The 19,619-nt window shown below is 43.0% G+C and overlaps 1 protein-coding gene across 2 annotated transcripts in view; it reads right to left on the minus strand.

Moving 5' to 3' along the window:
• LOC110520392 (integrin alpha-11) overlaps positions 1-19,619 on the minus strand; it is a 96,443-nt gene that overhangs the window by 51,828 nt on the left and 24,996 nt on the right. Inside the window, exons 2-6 of one of the 2 annotated variants that reach the window (XM_036963840.1) lie at positions 15,669-15,780; positions 2,985-3,094; positions 836-927; positions 349-463; positions 50-177 (exon numbers count right to left, since the gene is read on the minus strand). In XM_036963840.1, coding sequence (XP_036819735.1) covers positions 50-177; positions 349-463; positions 836-927; positions 2,985-3,094; positions 15,669-15,780 — 557 coding nt within the window. Of the gene's footprint in view, positions 1-49; positions 178-348; positions 464-835; positions 928-2,984; positions 3,095-15,668; positions 15,781-19,619 lie in introns of those variants that run through there. The other variant, XM_036963841.1, reaches the window with a different exon arrangement.

Consider the following 19,619-nt stretch of genomic DNA (forward strand, 5'->3'; position numbering starts at 1 on the left):
CAGGCAATTCAACCAGGTTAGCCAGAGCGACACATTTCCCACAACTCACCTGTATCTGGCCTGGTCCAATGTAGAACTTCTGTAGAATGTTGATAAGGAAGGCTTGCACCTCCGTCCAGGGGTAGATGGAGTTGGAACCATCCAGAACGATCACTATATCCATGTAGGTCTCACACCCTAGCAGAGGAAGACGCACAGTAATGTCTGAACTGCACCATCAATGCAACCTTTATGGTTGAGCAATGGCAAACAGTCTAATGCATCAATAATAATCAATAATGACTTGTACTTATGGAAGAAGATCCATAAAGCATTGCCAAACAGGAAAGGGGCGTGCTCTGTATTTACTCTGGAAGGCTGGAGCTATGGTTTTGGAGAATTTGAAGCTGGCGTTGACTCGAGAGCATATCCCAGTGCTGTAGTATGAGCTGCCACACTCATAGGACCACAGGGGTCCACAGACCTGTACAACACACAAGAAAACACATTCAGCACAGCATGACTGAGACATGTACCGTGGGCCTACGTTGGATGAAAAGGTCATCACAAAAACTATATGTGGTTCTTCACCACAGGAGGTTGGTGACACCTTAATTGGGGAGGATGGGCTCGTGGTAATGGCTGGAGCAGAATAGGTGGAATGGTATCACATACATCACACCCATGGTTTAATGCCATTCCATTTGCGCCGTTCCAGCCATTACTATGAGCCGTTCCCCTCTCAGCAGCCTCCGTTGTTCTTCACATACCCCTGAAATTGACCACCAAGTTAGTCTCTGTGGAAACCACACATAATGACACTATACTTTTGATAGCCTGGGTGTTCATCACTAACCACAAAGCTGTTGTCTTTGGGGTTGGTTGTCAGCGTCATCCCCAGCCTCATCTTGTCTTTTCGCTCGGCGACATTGGTCAGAGAAATCCTTCCTTGAGGAACAAGAAAAGACAGAGTCAAAGAAATAACAATGTTTAAAAATCTAATCAAATTTATTTGTCACATACACATGGTTAGCAGATGTTAATGCGAGTGTAGAGAAATGCTTGTGCTTCTAGTTCCGACAATGCAGTAATAACCAACAAGTAATCTAGCTAACAATTCCAAAACTACTACCTTATAGACACAAGTGTAAAGGGATAAAGAATATGTACATAAAGATATATGAATGAGTGATGGTACAGAGCGGCATAGGCAAGATACAGTAGATGGTATTGAGTGCAGTATATACATATGAGATGAGTATGTAAACAAAGTGGCATAGTTAAAGTGGCTAGTGATACATGTATTACATAAAGATACAGTAGATGGTATAGAGTGCAGTATATACATAGTTTGAAGTTTCTACAGATTTGGAAGACTTTTGCGTATATTTTTCACTTCTGTTATGAACCTGCGGGGAAGTCGCTTCACAAGCTTCTGCAAACCCACTGACTACACACGGCAGTTAAGAAGAGGATACCAAGTCTCCCAACTAAAGGACGAGACACCTGTGCTTTGAGGCAGTGTGCAGAGCATGTTACTACAGTGGGCTAAATCAGGGTCACACACAGCGTTTCTTGGTAGTCTTAAACAAATCTAGTCTGAAACAAAAGTAGACACTTCACACATGGTTATTGGCTTAAAAGAAGACACCTGTACCGTGTCAGATATAGAGTTGAAATGTCTTTGCATCCCAATATGACACTTTATAGACATCACAGAAGACTGAAATATAATAAAACAGCAGATTTTCAGCAGGTTTTTTGATTTTTAAAAAATTAATAATGAAATTATGAGAAATATTAACAACATTCCACCCGTGAGGCCATTAGAAGGGCGATTTGATCATTTGACTGCAGGAAAGGAGCTTCCGGGAACTAGGTTTGTTACACTTGTCAAGCCAGGAGCAGCAGTGTCTACACCATACAATATCTGCCAGCTAGTTCACACATCTCGCTGTGTCTCTCTGTACAACACAGAGCAGATAGGTCTCATCTAAGGAGACATGTGGACGTGTGGCGTGATGCCTAGGAGGATGTGGACGTGTGGCGTGATGCCTAGGAGGATGTGGACCAGTGGCGTGATGCCTAGGAGGATGTGGCGTGATGCCTAGGAGGATGTGGACGTGTGGCGTGATGCCTAGGAGGATGTGGACGTGTGGCGTGATGCCTAGGAGGATGTGGACGTGTGGCGTGATGCCTAGGAGGATGTGGACGTGTGGCGTGATGCCTAGGAGGATGTGGACGTGTGGCGTGATGCCTAGGAGGATGTGGACGTGTGGCGTGATGCCTAGGAGGACGTGAACGTGTGGCGTGATGCCTAGGAGGATGTGGGCGTGTGGCGTGATGCCTAGGAGGATGTGGACGTCTGGCGTGATGCCTAGGAGGATGTGGACGTGTGGCGTGATGCCTAGGAGGATGTGGACGTGTGGCGTGATGCCTAGGAGGATGTGGACGTGTGTCGTGATGCCTAGGAGGATGTGGACGTGTGGCGTGATGCCTAGGAGGATGTGGACGTGTGGCGTGATGCCTAGGAGGATGTGGACATGTGGCGTGATGCCTAGGAGGATGTGGACGTGTGGCGTGATGCCTAGGAGGATGTGGACGTGTGGCGTGATGCCTAGGAGGATGTTGACGTGTGGCGTGATGCCTAGGAGGATGTGGACGTGTGGCGGGATGCCTAGGAGGATGTGAACGTGTGGCGTGATGCCTAGGAGGATGTGGACGTGTGGCGTGATGCCTAGGAGGATGTGGACGTGTGGCGTGATGCCTAGGAGGATGTGGACGTGTAGCGGGATGCCTAGGAGGATATAGATGTGGAAATGTACATAAACTGTTAAAGGTGGAATGAACAGCATGGTTCCCAGATTCCACTCACACACAACCTATGAACACACATATAAGATGTATACACACACACTCTAATGGCTACAGCACACACACACATCAGTCTCACGAGGCACAGTTGGCACATGTCAAGTCTGTGAGAGTTGATAGGTCTACTGTACCTAGGTTGAGTTTGGAGCAGCTGCCATTGGACCGTTTTCCCAATGGGCATTTGTACACATCCCCTGTCTGGTGGTGACCATTGGTTTCATATGGAGCTCCCACCAATAACCTGTGAAACATAAAACAAGACAGTTGAAATCCCCCCAAAATGAATTGCATATTACAATTGTTTTGTATTAATAGTATTTATTGTGACATTGTAAAAACATAGTGATAACATTGAAGGCACTTCTCCTAATGACGTTTCATCTGATAAGAAATAATGGTTTGAAAGAGATGGCATTTAAACTCTGCTACACCGATTTATCTGACTGGAATGTCTTTGCTAACTTAACAAACACACACCCAGTGAGTATCAGAGCAGGTATTTGAAACACTCGTGAACTTCCTTGTTTGTGACTGGCTGTGTTCCTGTGGGAGCATGTTGACTTCTCCCCTGACCCCAGACTGACACGCACATAAACACACTGGCCTATAAACACTGTATCCACTCCACATTGACCCTGGGAAGATTCTCTCTCCCTGTCTCTCTGTCTCTCTCGCTCTCTCTCTCACCCTGTTAACTACTCCTCTGAACGCAGACTCTCGTCCTCTCTCTTTCTCTCTCTTTTGCTCTCTCAGATTCTCTGTCTCTCTCTCTCTCTCTCTCTCTCACACACACACACACACACACACACACACACACACACACACACACACACACACACACACACACACACACACACACACACACACACACACACACACACACAGAGAGAGAACAATATATAGGGATCGCAAAAGGTAGATAGAGAAAGAAAGGAGAGCGGGAAATTGTGATATTGGCGAGCATGCTGACCGAATCAATTGAAATACCCAATGAGGAGGCATTTCACCATGAAACAATACAGGACGGGTCACCATGAGTTCTCCTTGGCTGAAACACAAGCAGGCTCAGAGTTCTTTGGTCATGACGTAGAGCTCAGGGGGAGACAGTTTGTCACTCGACTTTGGGGTTGTACATCAGTGTCAGGTCACGATGCTCTTGTAAATGTTGTAGATGTCAGTGAAGGCTTTCGATGACTTAATGTGGTGGAGCATTTAAAACACTCTGTGTTTACATCAGGCTGGACAGATAAAAGTCTCCTGAAGTATCTGAGATAGAAGGGCTCTTTGTATTCTTGGGTAGGAACCAGAGACTTTTGCCAAGACGTTTATGTGACAGGATGAAAACACAAAACGCAGATAGGTTTTCTTGATTATCTCTTGACCTTTCACCTTGTAACACAATGTCTTGGTACATGAAGTTCTTCCAGGTGATGACAAACTTCACCTGATACTTCTCATACATAAACACAGATCTCCTCAAAGTTTAGCATATGATATCTTTAGATCAGACACCAACACATGATTACCATCATGCAATATATTGATATATATTTTTTTACAAGAGCTTCTGTTAGTAACCTAAGCTGTCAACACAAGAAACATATGTAGCCTAAGACAAATCAAATCAAAATCAAATGAAATTGTACTTGCTACATGCGCCGAATTCAACTGTTGGTTGTAGACCTTACAGTGAAATGCTTATTTACAACCAACAACCAACAATGCAGTTTTAAAAAAATACCTATAAAAAAAGTAACCAATGAAAGTAACAAATAATTAAAGAGCTTCAGTAAAATAAAACTAGCGAGGCTATAAACAGGGGGTACCGGTACAGAGTCAATGTGGAGGCTATAAACAGGGGGTACCGGTACAGAGTCAATGTGTGGGGGCACCGCTTAGTCGAGGTAATTGAGGTATAATGTACATGTTGGTAGAGTTATTAAAGTGACTATGCATAGATAATAACAGAGAGTAGGGGGGGGGGGGGGGGGGGGCAGTGCAAATAGTCTGGGCAGCCATTTGATTAGATGTTCAGAGGGTAGAAGCTGTTTAGAAGCCTCTTGGACCTAGACTTGGCGCTCCGGTACCACTTGCCGTGTGGTAACAGAGAGAACAATCTATGACTAGGGTGGCTGTAGTCTTTGACCATTTTTAGGGCCTTCCTCTGACGTACTGGGCTGTACGCACTACCCTCTGTAGTGCCTTGCAGTCGGAGTTAGAGCCGTTGCCATACCCGTCAGGATGCTCTCGATGTTGCAATTGTAGAAACTTTTGAGGATCTGAGGACCCACGTCAAATCTTTTCAGACTCCTGACGGGGAATAGGTTTTGTCGTGCACTCTTCACGACTGTCTTGGTGTGCTTGGACCATGTTAGGACGCCAAGGAACTTGAAGCTCTCAACCTGCTCCACTGCAGCCCCGTCGATGAGAATGGGGACGTGCTCGGTCCTCCTTTTTCTGTAGTCCACACTAATCTCCTTTGTCTTGATCACGTTGAGGGAGATGTTTTTGTCCTTGCACCACACGGTCAGGTCTCTGAACTCCTCCCTAAAGGCTGTCTCATCGTTCTCGGTGATCAGGCCTACCACTGTTGTGTCTGCAAACTTAATGATGGTGTTGGAGTTGTGCCTGAACGTGCCTGACCGTGCAGTCATGAGTGAACAGGGAGGACAGGAAGGAACTGAGCACACACCCTTGAGGGGCCCCCGTGTTGAGGATCAGCATGGCAGATGTGTTGTTACCTACCCTTACCACCTGGGCTACTCAGGATAGTGGCATGCACAGGAGCAATTCACTCATCAGGTCAGAGGTGTCCCAAAGGGAAGGGACCACATTTACATTTAACATTTACATGTCAGTCATTTAGCAGGCGCTCTTATCCAATTAGGGTTAAGTGCCTTGCTCAAGGGCACACCGGTAGATTTGACCCGCTAGGCTACTTGCAAACACTTGACACCCCTTAATAGCAAAACCAGACCTCCATCAATTTACTGCCTGGAGTTATGGGTCAACCACACGAACCTCTGTAGTTTTAAAACATGTCTCCATCACATTGTTCCTATGAGGTAACATTTTAGTGGTGTGGTACATTTACGTATGGTATAATGGTTACCTAAACAAAACATGACACTTGGCATGAACATCCTTGGTCATCTAAAACTACTATGACAGGTTTCTTGAGATTATGACATCATACAATATTCAAGTAGTAAACTGGTGTTATGTTCCCCAGTTTCTGTTATGGGTTTGTATGTGTTTGAATGTGTATATTTCAGGAAATGGCTTCCTGAAGTCCAAAGCAGCTGATTGGTCGGCCCCATTTCAGATTGGTACTCTGACCCCGCCCTGTCGTCAGGAGATACAGCTGTCTGCCATTACCAACTCCTTCTGCAGCTTGAAAAGCCAGTGTTCCTTTGTCAGGAAGTAGGAGCTTCTTGGATGTCCTGTGTTGGATGTTGTGCAGAGACAGTTTAGTGGGAAGTATTTTGTAGCTGCTACTTCTGAGGTATGTGTGTGCCAATAGGACTGTGTTTTTGATTATTGAACTTGTTCACTTTAAGTTTGTATTATTCTGTTTCTTTTGTTCCCAGGGGGGAGGGGAAGGCACCTTGGGAGTGCTTAGGCAAGAGGCCTGCGGTCATACATATACCGTGTTAAGAAAATAAATTCCCAGTAAACTGTAATACTCTCTTTCACTCCACGGGGAGTTGAGTGTAGCAGGGTGTTGCGTTCCCTCCAAGAGGCGTGCGTAACACTGATATCATAAGTGCAGGTCATGTCAACTGAAACAGAAGCGTTGTATGTCACTGAATGTTTGAATAAGGTACCTTACTAGCACTGAATTTTCTGATAGCTACTTTATTGTGTATACTGAACAAAAAATATAAACTGAACTTTTGGTCCCGTGTTACATGAGCTGAAAATAATTATCCAAGAAATGTTCCATACGCGCAAACTTTATTTCTCAAATTTCGTGCGCAAATTTGTTTACATCCCTTTTAGTGAGCGTTTTTCCTTTGCCAAGATGTGGCATATGAAGAAGTTAAACTGCACGATAATTTCATAAGTGCACCTTGTGCTGGGGACAATTAAAGGCCACTCTAAAATGTGCAGTTTTGTCACACAACACAATGCTACCGATGTCTCAAGATTTGAGGGAGCATGCAATTGGAATGTTGACTGCAGGAATGTCCACCAGAGCTGTTACAAGTGAATTGAATGTTAATTTCTCTACAATAAGCCACCTCCAGCGTCATTTTAGAGAATTTATCAGTACGTCCAAACGGCCTCACAACCGCAGACCACGTGTAACCATGCCAGCCCAGGACCTCCACATCCTGCTTCTTCACCTGTGGGATCATCTGTGACTGGACAGCTGATGAAAATGAGTATATCTTTAATAAAGCCATTTTATTTATTGTGGGGGAAAAAAACTTGTTTTGATTGGCTGGGCCTGGCTCCCCAATGGGTGGGCCTATACCCTCCCTGCCCTACCCATGGCGCCACTCCTACCCATTCCTGTGAAATCCATAGATTAGTGACTCATGAATTTATTATAATTGACTGATTTCCGTATATGATCTGTAACTCAGTCAAATTGTTGCATGTTGAATTTATATTTTTGTTCAGTATACTTTCTCTGACTGAGGTATGTGGTTGTCCCACCTAGCTGTCATATAATGAATGCACTAACTGTAAGATGCTCTAGATAAGTCATTTAGCAGACTCTCTTAATGTAGAATGTAGGAAAATGTTTGTAGGAAATGTTGAGAAATATAACTCAAATCTGAAAGATTGCTCAGCTTCCTTCAAAAACGATCACATTTCCCAAGTGTATTTATTCGTATTGAAAAGAGAGAGATATAAATATACAAATATGTGCAACAATTCAGATCCTGGCCAAGGAGTGAAGCTGTTAACTGGGCTGCACATGCAGTGTATGGCAGCCAGGCTGAGACACAAACTAGTGGCGAGGGGACTGCGTCTGGGATCAACTGTCCAAGTCTCACAGACTCTGGAAATGATTTACCTCGAGCTCCAGCAGTGCTCATATTTTCATAGCTATTAATATCATGATTATTGCTGAGATTACTGCTGTCCTCTGGCACGGTGTGATACTGTAGACTGGGAAAGTTCAGGCTGGGACACAGCTACCTTCAGAGAAATGGGACCCATTGTTTCCCTTTGACTTGAAGGACTCCTTTAACTCCCAGTCAGTTTCATGAAGAGCTGTTAAAACAATCATGGCTGAACATCCATTAAGGTCAGCCATGTAGCATCATTGAGGATAAGGTAATGCTGGTATAAACAAAATAACCTGACCCTAAATGGACACCAGGACGTACTCTCTCGCAGTTACTGAGGAGAGCAGGATTTGCGGTTTGTGGACGCGACATACCAGAGGCGAAGACATTAATGCGCTAATATCTTTCAGGTTTAGAGGAGGAAGGAGAGACGTTTATGCTACGAAACCGTGCCTCTGCCCTTAACACGAGACTGCGTGCAACTTCAATGACATTGCTCTCTCATCACATTCCATGTGTGTATGTAGACAGGATCTGAACGGCTTTGGCCCAAATTTGCCAATCCCAAAAGTATTCAGCAACTTGCACTCTATGTTTCATAAGAGCTCTGTCAAGTCATTACATAACCTAACAACTCTGCGGTAAAATTAGCATCTTTCAACCAAGATGTCCAGACCAACTTTAAGCAAAGAGGACATAAGATACATAGGTTTCCCAGAACCAGATTAAGCATAGTCCTGGACCTAACAGCTCGCTCAACGTAGAATATTGCAGAAGGTCCATAGCGTTCACACAATGCAGGTGTCAAACTATACAGTATACTCGTGTTTGTCAAGTGTTTAGCCTTGTCCTTCAGCTTCAACAGTGTCAGGTTCAACTTTCAATGAAAGCTGAAGGTTCAGATAACAGGCAACAGTATTTCAACTGAACCGCTGAGGATTGGCTGTGGATTGGTTGAGGAACGGCTGAGGATTGGCTGTGGATTGGCTGAGGAACGGCTGAGGATTGGCTGTGGATTGGTTGAGGAACGGCTGAGGATTGGCTGTGGATTGGTTGAGGAACGGCTGAGGAGCACCTGAGGAAAAGCTGAAGAACTTCTTAGACTCCCTGCATCTCCAAGTGTTGTGTGACCCGTGACCATGCCAAGGTGAAATGTCAAGTCTCAGCTGGAGCGACCCTGTTTCCATGGCAGGAAAACAAACAGAAAGAAGTGAGAGTGGGAGGTATGGAGGTGTAGAGGAGAAACTGGTGCGTGTGCCCATTTATCCCCGCAGCGCTCTCACATGGGGCTCGTCTTCAAACAGTCCTGGACGGACACGTGGGACAAACAGGCATTCTTGAAATGGCGACCTTTCCCCAAGTTAACAGTGTATTTTAACTAGATACTGAATTATGGCGAGTCATTATAAGCTTTCAGCTACGTTGTTTTCCAAATCATGTGATTTGCCACATGATAGTTTCCCCTCAAGGACTTTCAATTTGGGGCAGCATTCAAAGGAATTTAAATTGTAACAATTACTGACATTGCCCATAAGCCTCTGTGCCAAATACCATAGCTCTTGTCGACTTTTTCCAGTCTTACAAAGAGCTGTCTGATTTTCTTGAAAGCTCAGCTTGGTATTTGGATAGGAACAACATCACAGTTTCACTCAGCTTGAAAATGACCATAAACGAGCCTTTTTTACGACCCAGAAAGTTCAGAGATTGCCTTCCTGAGGACTAACAGTAGAAAATAGCACTACCTGATCTCTACAGTATGTGCCAGTAGACTGGCTTGAGCAAGTACTCATCTTGGGACAATGCAATAAAGTGTCTATGGAACAATGGGTTTTCTGTGAAGTTTCTGTGGAAAGAAAGCATGGCCTCTTACAGTGTCTTGGGAATCTTCATAGCGCATCTGCTGACTTCACTTTTTTCTTCAGTCTATAGTTTCTTGAGAAAGTGATTTAACACGGAGGATATTTTGCCATATCGACTCTTTCTCACCAAGTCCAAGCAGTTGCTTATCATCAACAGATAGTTTGTTGATAGTGTGACCATCTGTGGAGCATCTATATGGGACTATCCACATAAAGTGGGAGCGTCTCTTTCCACAAGTCTTTTAACCTTACAGTGAACGGACACTAAAGTGTTGAGGCATCCTTCAAACGTCAATTGACAGGTGCTGTCCTTGTTTGCCAAACAGACAGACAGACAGACACACAGACAGACAGACATAGACAGCCAGCCTGCCAGCCAGCCAGACACATAAACAGACACACAGACAATGTACACAGTGACACCTATAAGAACAGTGAAAGTCTCACGTCTTAGGTCACCCACGGTGCCACAGCGTTCCACAAAAGTGTCATGACATTGGTGAACACACGCGGTTCTCCAACGGGTAGCCGTCTGCTACATCAAAGACACATGTCAACATTGAAAAAAACTCAACTTCAGTACCCCTTTTCAAACCGTCACTACCCGCTGAATTCCTGGCATCACAGACTCATTCATCACTTCTTGAAAAAAGGCCAAGACTGCGACCCGTGACATTTGCACAATGCGAGCTGTGTTAACCGGGGGTCTGCTTCCCACATCACAGGCATGATGCTGCGTTCAGGTTTCAGCTGATTGATATCTGGGGCAGTGGTCTGGGTACTGGGGGTCTTGGACTAAACACAGGCCAGCTTACCCACTGCCTAGTGACCAGAGAGTGGATTCCTGAGTGGCACGCATCGCTGATAAGTCTACCCAACACTATCTATCTAGTGGACGTCTACCCAACACTATCCATCTAGTGGACGTTTACCCAACACTATCCATCTAGTGGATGTCTACCCAACACTATCCATCTAGTGAACATCTACCCAACACTATCTATCTAGTGGACGTTACTGAAAGCCAAGGGGGATTGCCAACCACCATGAGGAAGAAGGAGAAGAAGAAGAAAAACAATTGGACACAATGTTACAATCCTTTAAAGAGATGACTGTATTAAATCATCAAGCACTGTATGTTGCAACTGTTGCATTGAGGCCAGTGTCTCACATAAGGTAACAGCTGTGTCTCTAACGGTGTGTAGTTCTGTAGGACAATCATTGTAGAAGTTTGTAGACATCCAGTGTTAGCAAGTCATATTTGTGTCTCATGGGCTATCAAATACAAAGATCAGTGACAGCAAATGTTTCCTCAAGATACATGTGAAATTATTCAAATCAAATCTAAGCAATGCTGCCAACATTTTATTGATTAACTATGCTGGCAACAGTTGTGAGGTTCAATTCTGGTCCGTCACCCTGGCTGACACACTAAGATGACGTGAAAGCAGTCTTCAGGGTACTGAAGACTGAACAGATGTAAGAATTCTGTCTTTCGCCTCACGATGAAGCAGAGGGAAGCTCACACACTCCCTTCATATCCTTGGACTCCTTTGCTTCACAAACCACAGCTGACTAGCTAGTGTTGCCAACTTCCCTCCAACCATCACCATTAAAACACTCCCCCGCTATGCTCCTGAAATCAGTAACTGACAGGGTCGGCTGTGGGCCGGCCTGGGAGCTGCTACTGGGCCCTAAGGGCTCAGACGCACCAATAGTGTTTGCTGGCCGAGAGTTCTTAGCACCTCTGAAGGTAATTTGTGAACAGAGTGCCCACAGATTTTACATGTAGAATCCCGTGACAAATTTTGGAGTTTAGATGTCTACAGTAGGTGGTACCTAAAACAGCATGCTGAACGATCGGCAGACGAACGTTAGAGACACATTTGGTGCGATGTGTGTGAGCCTTAAGAGAGTCTCTATAGTAGGGAAGTGGGTCATAGTGGTTAGAGTTTGTTATCACAGTGTTATCCAGCCATTATTAACATGTTATTACAGCAGTGTTATCCAGCCTTTATTAATGTGTTATTACAGTGTTATCCGGCCATTATTCATGTGTTATTACAGTGTTATCCAGCCATTAACATGTTATTACAGTGTTATCCAGCCTTTATAAATGTGTTATTAGTGTTATCCAGCCTTTATTAATGTGTTATTACAGTGTTATCCAGCCATTATTAATGTGTTATTACAGTGTTATCAGCCATTAACATGTTATTACAGTGTTATCCAGCCTTTATTAATGTGTTATTACAGGGTTATCCAGACATTATTAATGTGTTATTACAGGGTTATCCAGACATTATTAATGTGTTATTACAGGGTTATCCAGACATTATTAATGTGTTATTACAGTGTTATCCAGCCATTATTAATGTGTTATTACAGTGTTAGCCAGCATTTATTAATGTGTTATTACAGTGTTATCCAGCCTTTATTAATGTGTTATTACAGTGTTATCCAGCCATTATTAATGTGTTATTACAGTGTTATCCAGCCATTATTAATGTGTAACTAATGTGTAGTTAAAGATGATACAAAAATAAAAATAAAAAACATCTGTTTTTTTTATTGTTTTATCTAAACCAGATCTATTGTGTTATATTCTCCTACATTCAATTCACATGTACACACACTTCAGAGTGTTTTCATTCAAATGGTATCAAGAATATGCATATCCCTGGTTCTGTGCCTTAGCTACAGGCTGTTAGATTTGGGTATGTCTTCAGGCGAAAATTGCACAAAGTAGGAGGGGAGCTGTAATTAATGTGGAACAATCGCTGACGTTTTAGCGTAACCCCCTAGCGAAGGATAAACCATGTCTTTTCTAGATAAAAGTCATTTTGAATATAGTTTCACAGCATTATACTTGTAAAACGGTTTTGGAATATAAAATGCTGTAAACCCTGGAAGGACTTCCATGAATCCCATTCCAAACTGTATTACGCCTGTAGCCATTTTGTTTATAAAGAACACAGCCAAAATTGCTGTGCCTCATTCCATTAAGTCTGTGTTTATCTGTCTCAGCGGACAGTTACCTCAGACGTGTGGGTCCTCTCTTGACATCCATATTCCTCACAAGTCAACTTCATCAGACCTTTTTCTATGGGACAAGTAGGCATGGTAGGCTGAGCAGCGTTCCAAGCCATAAATACACTGGATTTTGTGGGTTTTGTGCCTGACAGTGTCCCTAGCATAAGGCTATGTTAGCATGTCGTTCAGGTCGACTAAGAATGTGTACTTTATATTGTGATGCAACTGCAATCGCTCATCTTGTAGAAATTGAAATAACAGACTATTTGGTTTTAATTTGTGTTTATAGCAACCCCCCCCCCCCCAAAAAAAATAAATAAATAAATGAATGTCAGCAATCAAGTGTTTAAGATATATCAGTAAAAATACAGAAATACAGCTGGTGTAAAAAACATACCTGGGTAGAAACAAAACTCTTTCCAACAACCCAGTCTAAACAAAACTCTTTCCAACGACCCAGTCTAAACAAAACTCTTTCCAACAACCCAGTCTAAACAAAACTCTTTCCAATAACCCAGTCTAAACAAAACTATTTCTAACAACCCAGTCTAAACAAAACTCTTTCCAACAACCCAGTCTAAACAAAACTCTTTCCAATAACCCAGTCTAAACAAAACTCTTTCCAACAACCCAGTCTAAACAAAACTCTTTCCAATAACCCAGTCTAAACAAAACTCTTTCCAACAACCCAGTCTAAACAAAACTCTTTCCAATAACCCAGTCTAAACAAAACTCTTTCCAACAACCCAGTCTAAACAAAACTCTTTCCAATAACCCAGTCTAAACAAAACTCTTTCCAACAACCCAGTCTAAACAAAACTCTTTCCAATAAACCCATTCTAATAGATATAACTATTGAATGTTCTACTTATTTTTGGTACATTTTATATCCATAAAAGTAAATGCATAAAAACACAGCCTTTGCATATTGTTTTTCAAAAATAATTTATAAATTACTTAGATACATTGAAGGGTCAAAAAGGGTCAAAAAGACTCCTGAAATTGATTATTGAATTAGAACTATTACAAGACCCAAAAGCTTAATTTATGACTTATTTAAAGCCAATATATATATATTTTTTGTTTTGTTTATTTAGCCATGTTGTACATCTTGTGTGTTCTGTTTCCCACTGACTCTATGTATTTGCACATTGGTAATACAATTATGACATACAAGAGCACATACCTGGTTTCCCAAGTCTAAATTGAATGAACGAATGTGGATAAATGTGTGTGTGTGTGTGTGTGTGTGTGTGTGTGTGTGTGTGTGTGTGTGTGTGTGCGCGCGCACAGCAGCACACACAGCTGGTCCTGGGCATCGCTCCAGTGTAGCCCTGGCCAGCAGACGTACAAAGTATGCCAGCGATGAATCCCCATCACCGCAGTGCCAGTTGGCCTAATAACAGTGTTTATAACCAGTCAGGGTCTGCTATGAGGTAATATGATGAATGTGAAAAGTCCGGCTCAGGAGCTCAATTTGTGTTGCAAGGCACAAATCATGACAGTCAAATCCACACTACAGGAGAAATGGCTCGCTATCTTTCCTGGCAGTGAAACGGATACATCTCCCTGTCTGGCTCCAGAGTCCCGAGACAGACAGTAACAATGCTGTGTGTGTCAGCACTTGGAGACGTTGAACAGTAAAACTACTTCATCTTTTACCTGACTTTAACCATCGCTGTCTGCAACGTGAGGAGGTTGTTACCTCGGAATAGTTCAAACAATGCACCCAAACAGATTCTCTCAGTAGTCACTTTGGGGATTGTTTGAAATCCAGTCTTTTACATTCTGAGACAGTACTATATGGACCTGGAGAGTCAGCAACCCAAGACTTGTGTTTGTTTAGTTAGCTACGTTTGGCTTAGCGTTTCACATCACAGTGTAAATAAAAAGCTGTGGCAAGACCCCTGTTAGCAGAGTCATTGAAGCATGCTTACAGTACCTCACCTCAAAGCAACTGAAAGTCAGTGAAGTGACAAGGTACATCAAGTAAATGACAAATGCACATTTAAGTGATAATGTGGTAGAGGAGCTAGCTAACAACACAGCTAACACAATCACTTCAAACTGAAGCTGGAAAGACTGCAAACTAGCTGCACTTCAGTTTGTTTGATATTTTTTCAATTGACATTTCTTTGTATATATCCATACAAATGATGCTAGCTGATTCATGATTTCGACTGTCTGAGAAACATTGCCTGTCTGTCTCGTCCCGACTCCCGACACGTTCATTACTATGGTACAGCAGGAGATCGAATTTGAATATTGAAACAATGTTGCACATTTTGGAGAGACAGACGGCAAGGTTTATACAAAATGTCAGTCTAAAATAAATGTGAGCTCTAGATGCTTTTATGGTGGAGATCAAGTTTATAAATTGCTTGGCTGGGTTGACGAGACAGTGGATTGGGCTGATGAGACAGTGGATTGGGCTGATGAGACAGTGGATTGGGCTGATGAGACAGTGGATTGGGCTGACGAGACAGTGGATTGTGCTGACGAGACAGTGGATTGGGCTGATGAGACAGTGGATTGGGCTGACGAGACAGTGGATTGTGCTGACGAGACAGTGGATTGGGCTGACGAGACAGTGGATTGGGCTGACGAGACAGTGGATTGTGCTGACGAGACAGTGGATTGGGCTGACGAGACAGTGGATTGGGCTGATGAGACAGTGGATTCGGCTGACGAGACAGTGGATTGGGCTGATGAGACAGTGGATTGGGCTGACGAGACAGTGGATTGTGCAGTCAGATGGAACAGAGTAAATAGGCATTTTAACGTCATAGATTTAGCCAGTGTTAACTTGTGGAATGGACATCGGCTGGAATGCGGTTTTAACCAATCAGCATTCAGGATTTGACCCACCCGTTGTATAAAATGTAAATAATCGTCTTACCACTTTTGTCCCCCGGCAACGTGCTGCTGCACAGTGTATCCAAACTGGGCCTGCTTGGGGCCCTTGATGATCCTGTGGTTCTTGGTGTGGATGTTGAAACCATCATGGAGCCCTGGAAACAGACACAGCAAGGCAAACACATGCCATTAATAGCATGCTTGGACAGCACGTTATATTTATTTGGCTACGACAGACACTTCCCAAAAAATGCTTGTGTTTTGCCTGTGACCTGAAGTGCAACAGAAAGATTTCATGCTGGTTAAAACATTAACACCAGCCAAGTAACACAAACTCGAAGCGATAGATTGGAGTTTCATCAGAAACAGGACATGTGTGGGTTTGAGATTTTCACCCAGCGGTACCAAGAGCATCACAGCTGTTATTAGCCGGAAGGCGGCCATTTTGATGCTGACTTTGTAGCCAGCCACCTTGTGCGAGAAGGATACAGATAGCATGCCAGAGAGGGTGTTTGTCTTGTCTCGATATTCAAATCAAATCAACTTGTATTGGTCACATACACATGTTTAGCAAATGTTATTGCGGGTGTAGCAAAATGCTTGTGTTTCTAGCTCCAGTGCAGTAATATCTTATGAGTAATATCTAACAATTTCACAACAATACACACAAAATCTAAAGTAAAGGAATCGAATTTAACTTACCTCATTTGCACTAACTGTATATAGACTTTTTGTTTTCTTTTGTTCTACTGTATTATTGACTGTATGTTTTGTTTATCCCACGTGTAACTCTGTGTTGTTGTGTGTGTCGATTGCTATGCTTTATCTTGACCAGGTCGCAGTTGCAAATGAGAACTTGTTCTCAACTAGCCTACCTGGTTAAATAAAGGTGTTCTCAACTAGCCTACCTGGTTAAATAAAGGTGTTCTCAACTAGCCTACCTGGTTAAATAAAGGTGTTCTCAACTAGCCTACCTGGTTAAATAAAGGTGTTCTCAACTAGCCTACCTGGTTAAATAAAGGTGTTCTCAACTAGCCTACCTGGTTAAATAAAGGTGTTCTCAACTAGCCTACCTGGTTAAATAAAGGTGTTCTCAACTAGCCTACCTGGTTAAATAAAGGTGTTCTCAACTAGCCTACCTGGTTAAATAAAGGTGTTCTCAACTAGCCTACCTGGTTAAATAAAGGTGTTCTCAACTAGCCTACCTGGTTAAATAAAGGTGTTCTCAACTAGCCTACCTGGTTAAATAAAGGTGTTCTCAACTAGCCTACCTGGTTAAATAAAGGTGTTCTCAACTAGCCTACCTGGTTAAATAAAGGTGTTCTCAACTAGTCTACCTGGTTAAATAAAGGTGTTCTCAACTAGCCTACCTGGTTAAATAAAGGTGTTCTCAACTAGCCTACCTGGTTAAATAAAGGTGTTCTCAACTAGCCTACCTGGTTAAATAAAGGTGTTCTCAACTAGCCTACCTGGTTAAATAAAGGTGTTCTCAACTAGCCTACCTGGTTAAATAAAGGTGTTCTCAACTAGCCTACCTGGTTAAATAAAGGTGAAATAAAATAAAATAAATAAAAAATACAAAATAAATATAAATATTTGGACTTGCAATGTTGGAGCAGCATAGACTAAAATACAGTAGAATAGAATATATTATATACAAATGAGATGAGTAATGCAAAATATGTAAATATTATTAAAGTGACTAGTGTTCCATTATTAAAGTGGCCAGTGATTTCAAGTCTATGTATATAGGCAGCAGCCTCTAAGGTGCTATTGAAAACAGGCTACCGCTGATGCGTCTGATCCAAGAAAACTATAGTATTTTCCCTTGGAATATCTCTAGGCCATGACACCTGGACTCCAGTACCTTAAGTATCTCGTACAGAAACAAACATAGCCATGGAGGTCTCATGATGTCATCTCAGAATGATAATTGTTTCCATTCCCCTCATGCCTGTGAAGAGCCCTGGCCTTACCCCTCTCTCCCTGATCTCCTAGCTCACTGTAAACAGAGCCTTGTCCCAAAAGGCAAGCAGATCTTTTACACTGTAGGGGCTGTAGGTAAACAGTAGAGCTGTCTGTCACTGAGTTTGATTGACATTGCTCAGTCTGCGTGAGGGTGGGTGGAAGGGGTGGATGGATGGCTGAAGGTTTTGTAAGCGGTAGTAGTCATATTGAAAGGGATGGATGGATGGCTGAAGGTTTTGTAAGCGGTAGTAATCATATTGAAAGGGGTGGATGGATGGCTGAAGGTTTGTGTGAGGATAAGCAGTAGTAGTCATATTGAAAGGGGTGGATGGAGGGATGGCTGAAGGTTTTGTAAGCGGTAGTAGTCATATTGAAAGGGGTGGATGGATGGCTGAAGGTTTGTGTGAGGATAAGCAGTAGTAGTCATATTGAAAGGGGTGGATGGATGGCTGAAGGTTTTGTAAGCGGTAGTAGTCATATTGAAAGGGGTGGATGGATGGCTGAAGGTTTGTGTGAGGATAAGCGTTAGTAGTCATATTGAAAGGGGTGGATGGATGGCTGAAGGTTTGTGTGAGGATAAGCGTTAGTAGTCATATTGAAAGGGGTGGATGGATGGCTGAAGGTTTGTGTGAGGAGGAGAGGTAGTAGTCATATTGAAAGGGGTGGATGGATGGCTGAAGGTTTGTGTGAGGATAAGCGGTAGTAGTCATATTGAAAGGGGTGGATGGATGGCTGAAGGTTTGTGTGAGGATAAGCGTTAGTAGTCATATTGAAAGGGGTGGATGGATGGCTGAAGGTTTGTGTGAGGAGGAGAGGTAGTAGTCATATTGAAAGGGGTGGATGGATGGCTGAAGGTTTGTGTGAGGAGAAGCGGTAGTAGTCATATTGAAAGGGGTGGGTGGATGGCTGAAGGTTTTGTAAGCAGTAGTAGTCATATTGAAAGGGGTGGATGGATGGCTGAAGGTTTTGTAAGCGGTAGTAGTCATATTGAAAGGGGTGGATGGATGGCTGAAGGTTTGTGTGAGGATAAGCGGTAGTAGTCATATTGAAAGGGGTGGATGGATGGATGGCTGAAGGTTTTGTAAGCGGTAGTAGTCATATTGAAAGGGGTGGATGGATGGCTGAAGGTTTTGTAAGCGGTAGTAATCATATTGAAAGGGAGTGGATGGATGGCTGAAGGTTTGTGTGAGGATAAGCGTTAGTAGTCACATTGAAAGGGGTGGATGGATGGCTGAAGGTTTGTGTGAGGATAAGCGTTAGTAGTCATATTGAAAGGGGTGGATGGATGGCTGAAGGTTTGTGTGAGGAGGAGAGGTAGTAGTCATATTGAAAGGGGTGGATGGATGGCTGAAGGTTTGTGTGAGGAGAAGCGGTAGTAGTCATATTGAAAGGGGTGGATGGATGGCTGAAAGTTTTGTAAGCGGTAGTAGTCATATTGAAAGGGGTGGATGGATGGCTGAAGATTTGTGTGAGGATAAGTGGTAGTAGTCATATTGAAGTTGATCATTCATGTTATAGTGCAGAAGACTACTGAAAGAGCTGCTTCCTGTGCTTGGTCCTCCTATGTTGAATATAATAAACGGCTCTCTATCCACCAGATGTGTACCAAACTCACTAAAAGTGGCAGTAATAAAGCCTCTCTTGAAAAAGCCAAACCTTGACCCAGAAAATATTAAAAACTATCGGCCTATATCGAATCTTCCATTCCTCTCAAAAATGTTTGAAAAAGCTGTTGCGCATCAACTCACTGCCTTCCCGAAGACAAACAATATATACGAAATACTTCAGTCTGGTTTTAGACCCCATCATAACACTGAGACTGCACTTCTGAAGGTGGTAAATTACCTTTTAATGGCATCAGACCGAGGCTCTAACATCTGTCCTCGTGCTCCTAGACCTTACTGCTGCTTTTGATGTCATCGATCACCACATTCTTTTGAAGAGATTGGAAACCCAAATTGGTCTACAAGTTCTGGCCTGGTTTAGATCTTATCTGTCGGAAAGATATCAGTTTGTCTCTGTGAAT

The sequence above is a fragment of the Oncorhynchus mykiss genome, chromosome 26 (assembly GCF_013265735.2).
Source record: "Oncorhynchus mykiss isolate Arlee chromosome 26, USDA_OmykA_1.1, whole genome shotgun sequence".
NCBI lineage: Eukaryota > Metazoa > Chordata > Actinopteri > Salmoniformes > Salmonidae > Oncorhynchus > Oncorhynchus mykiss.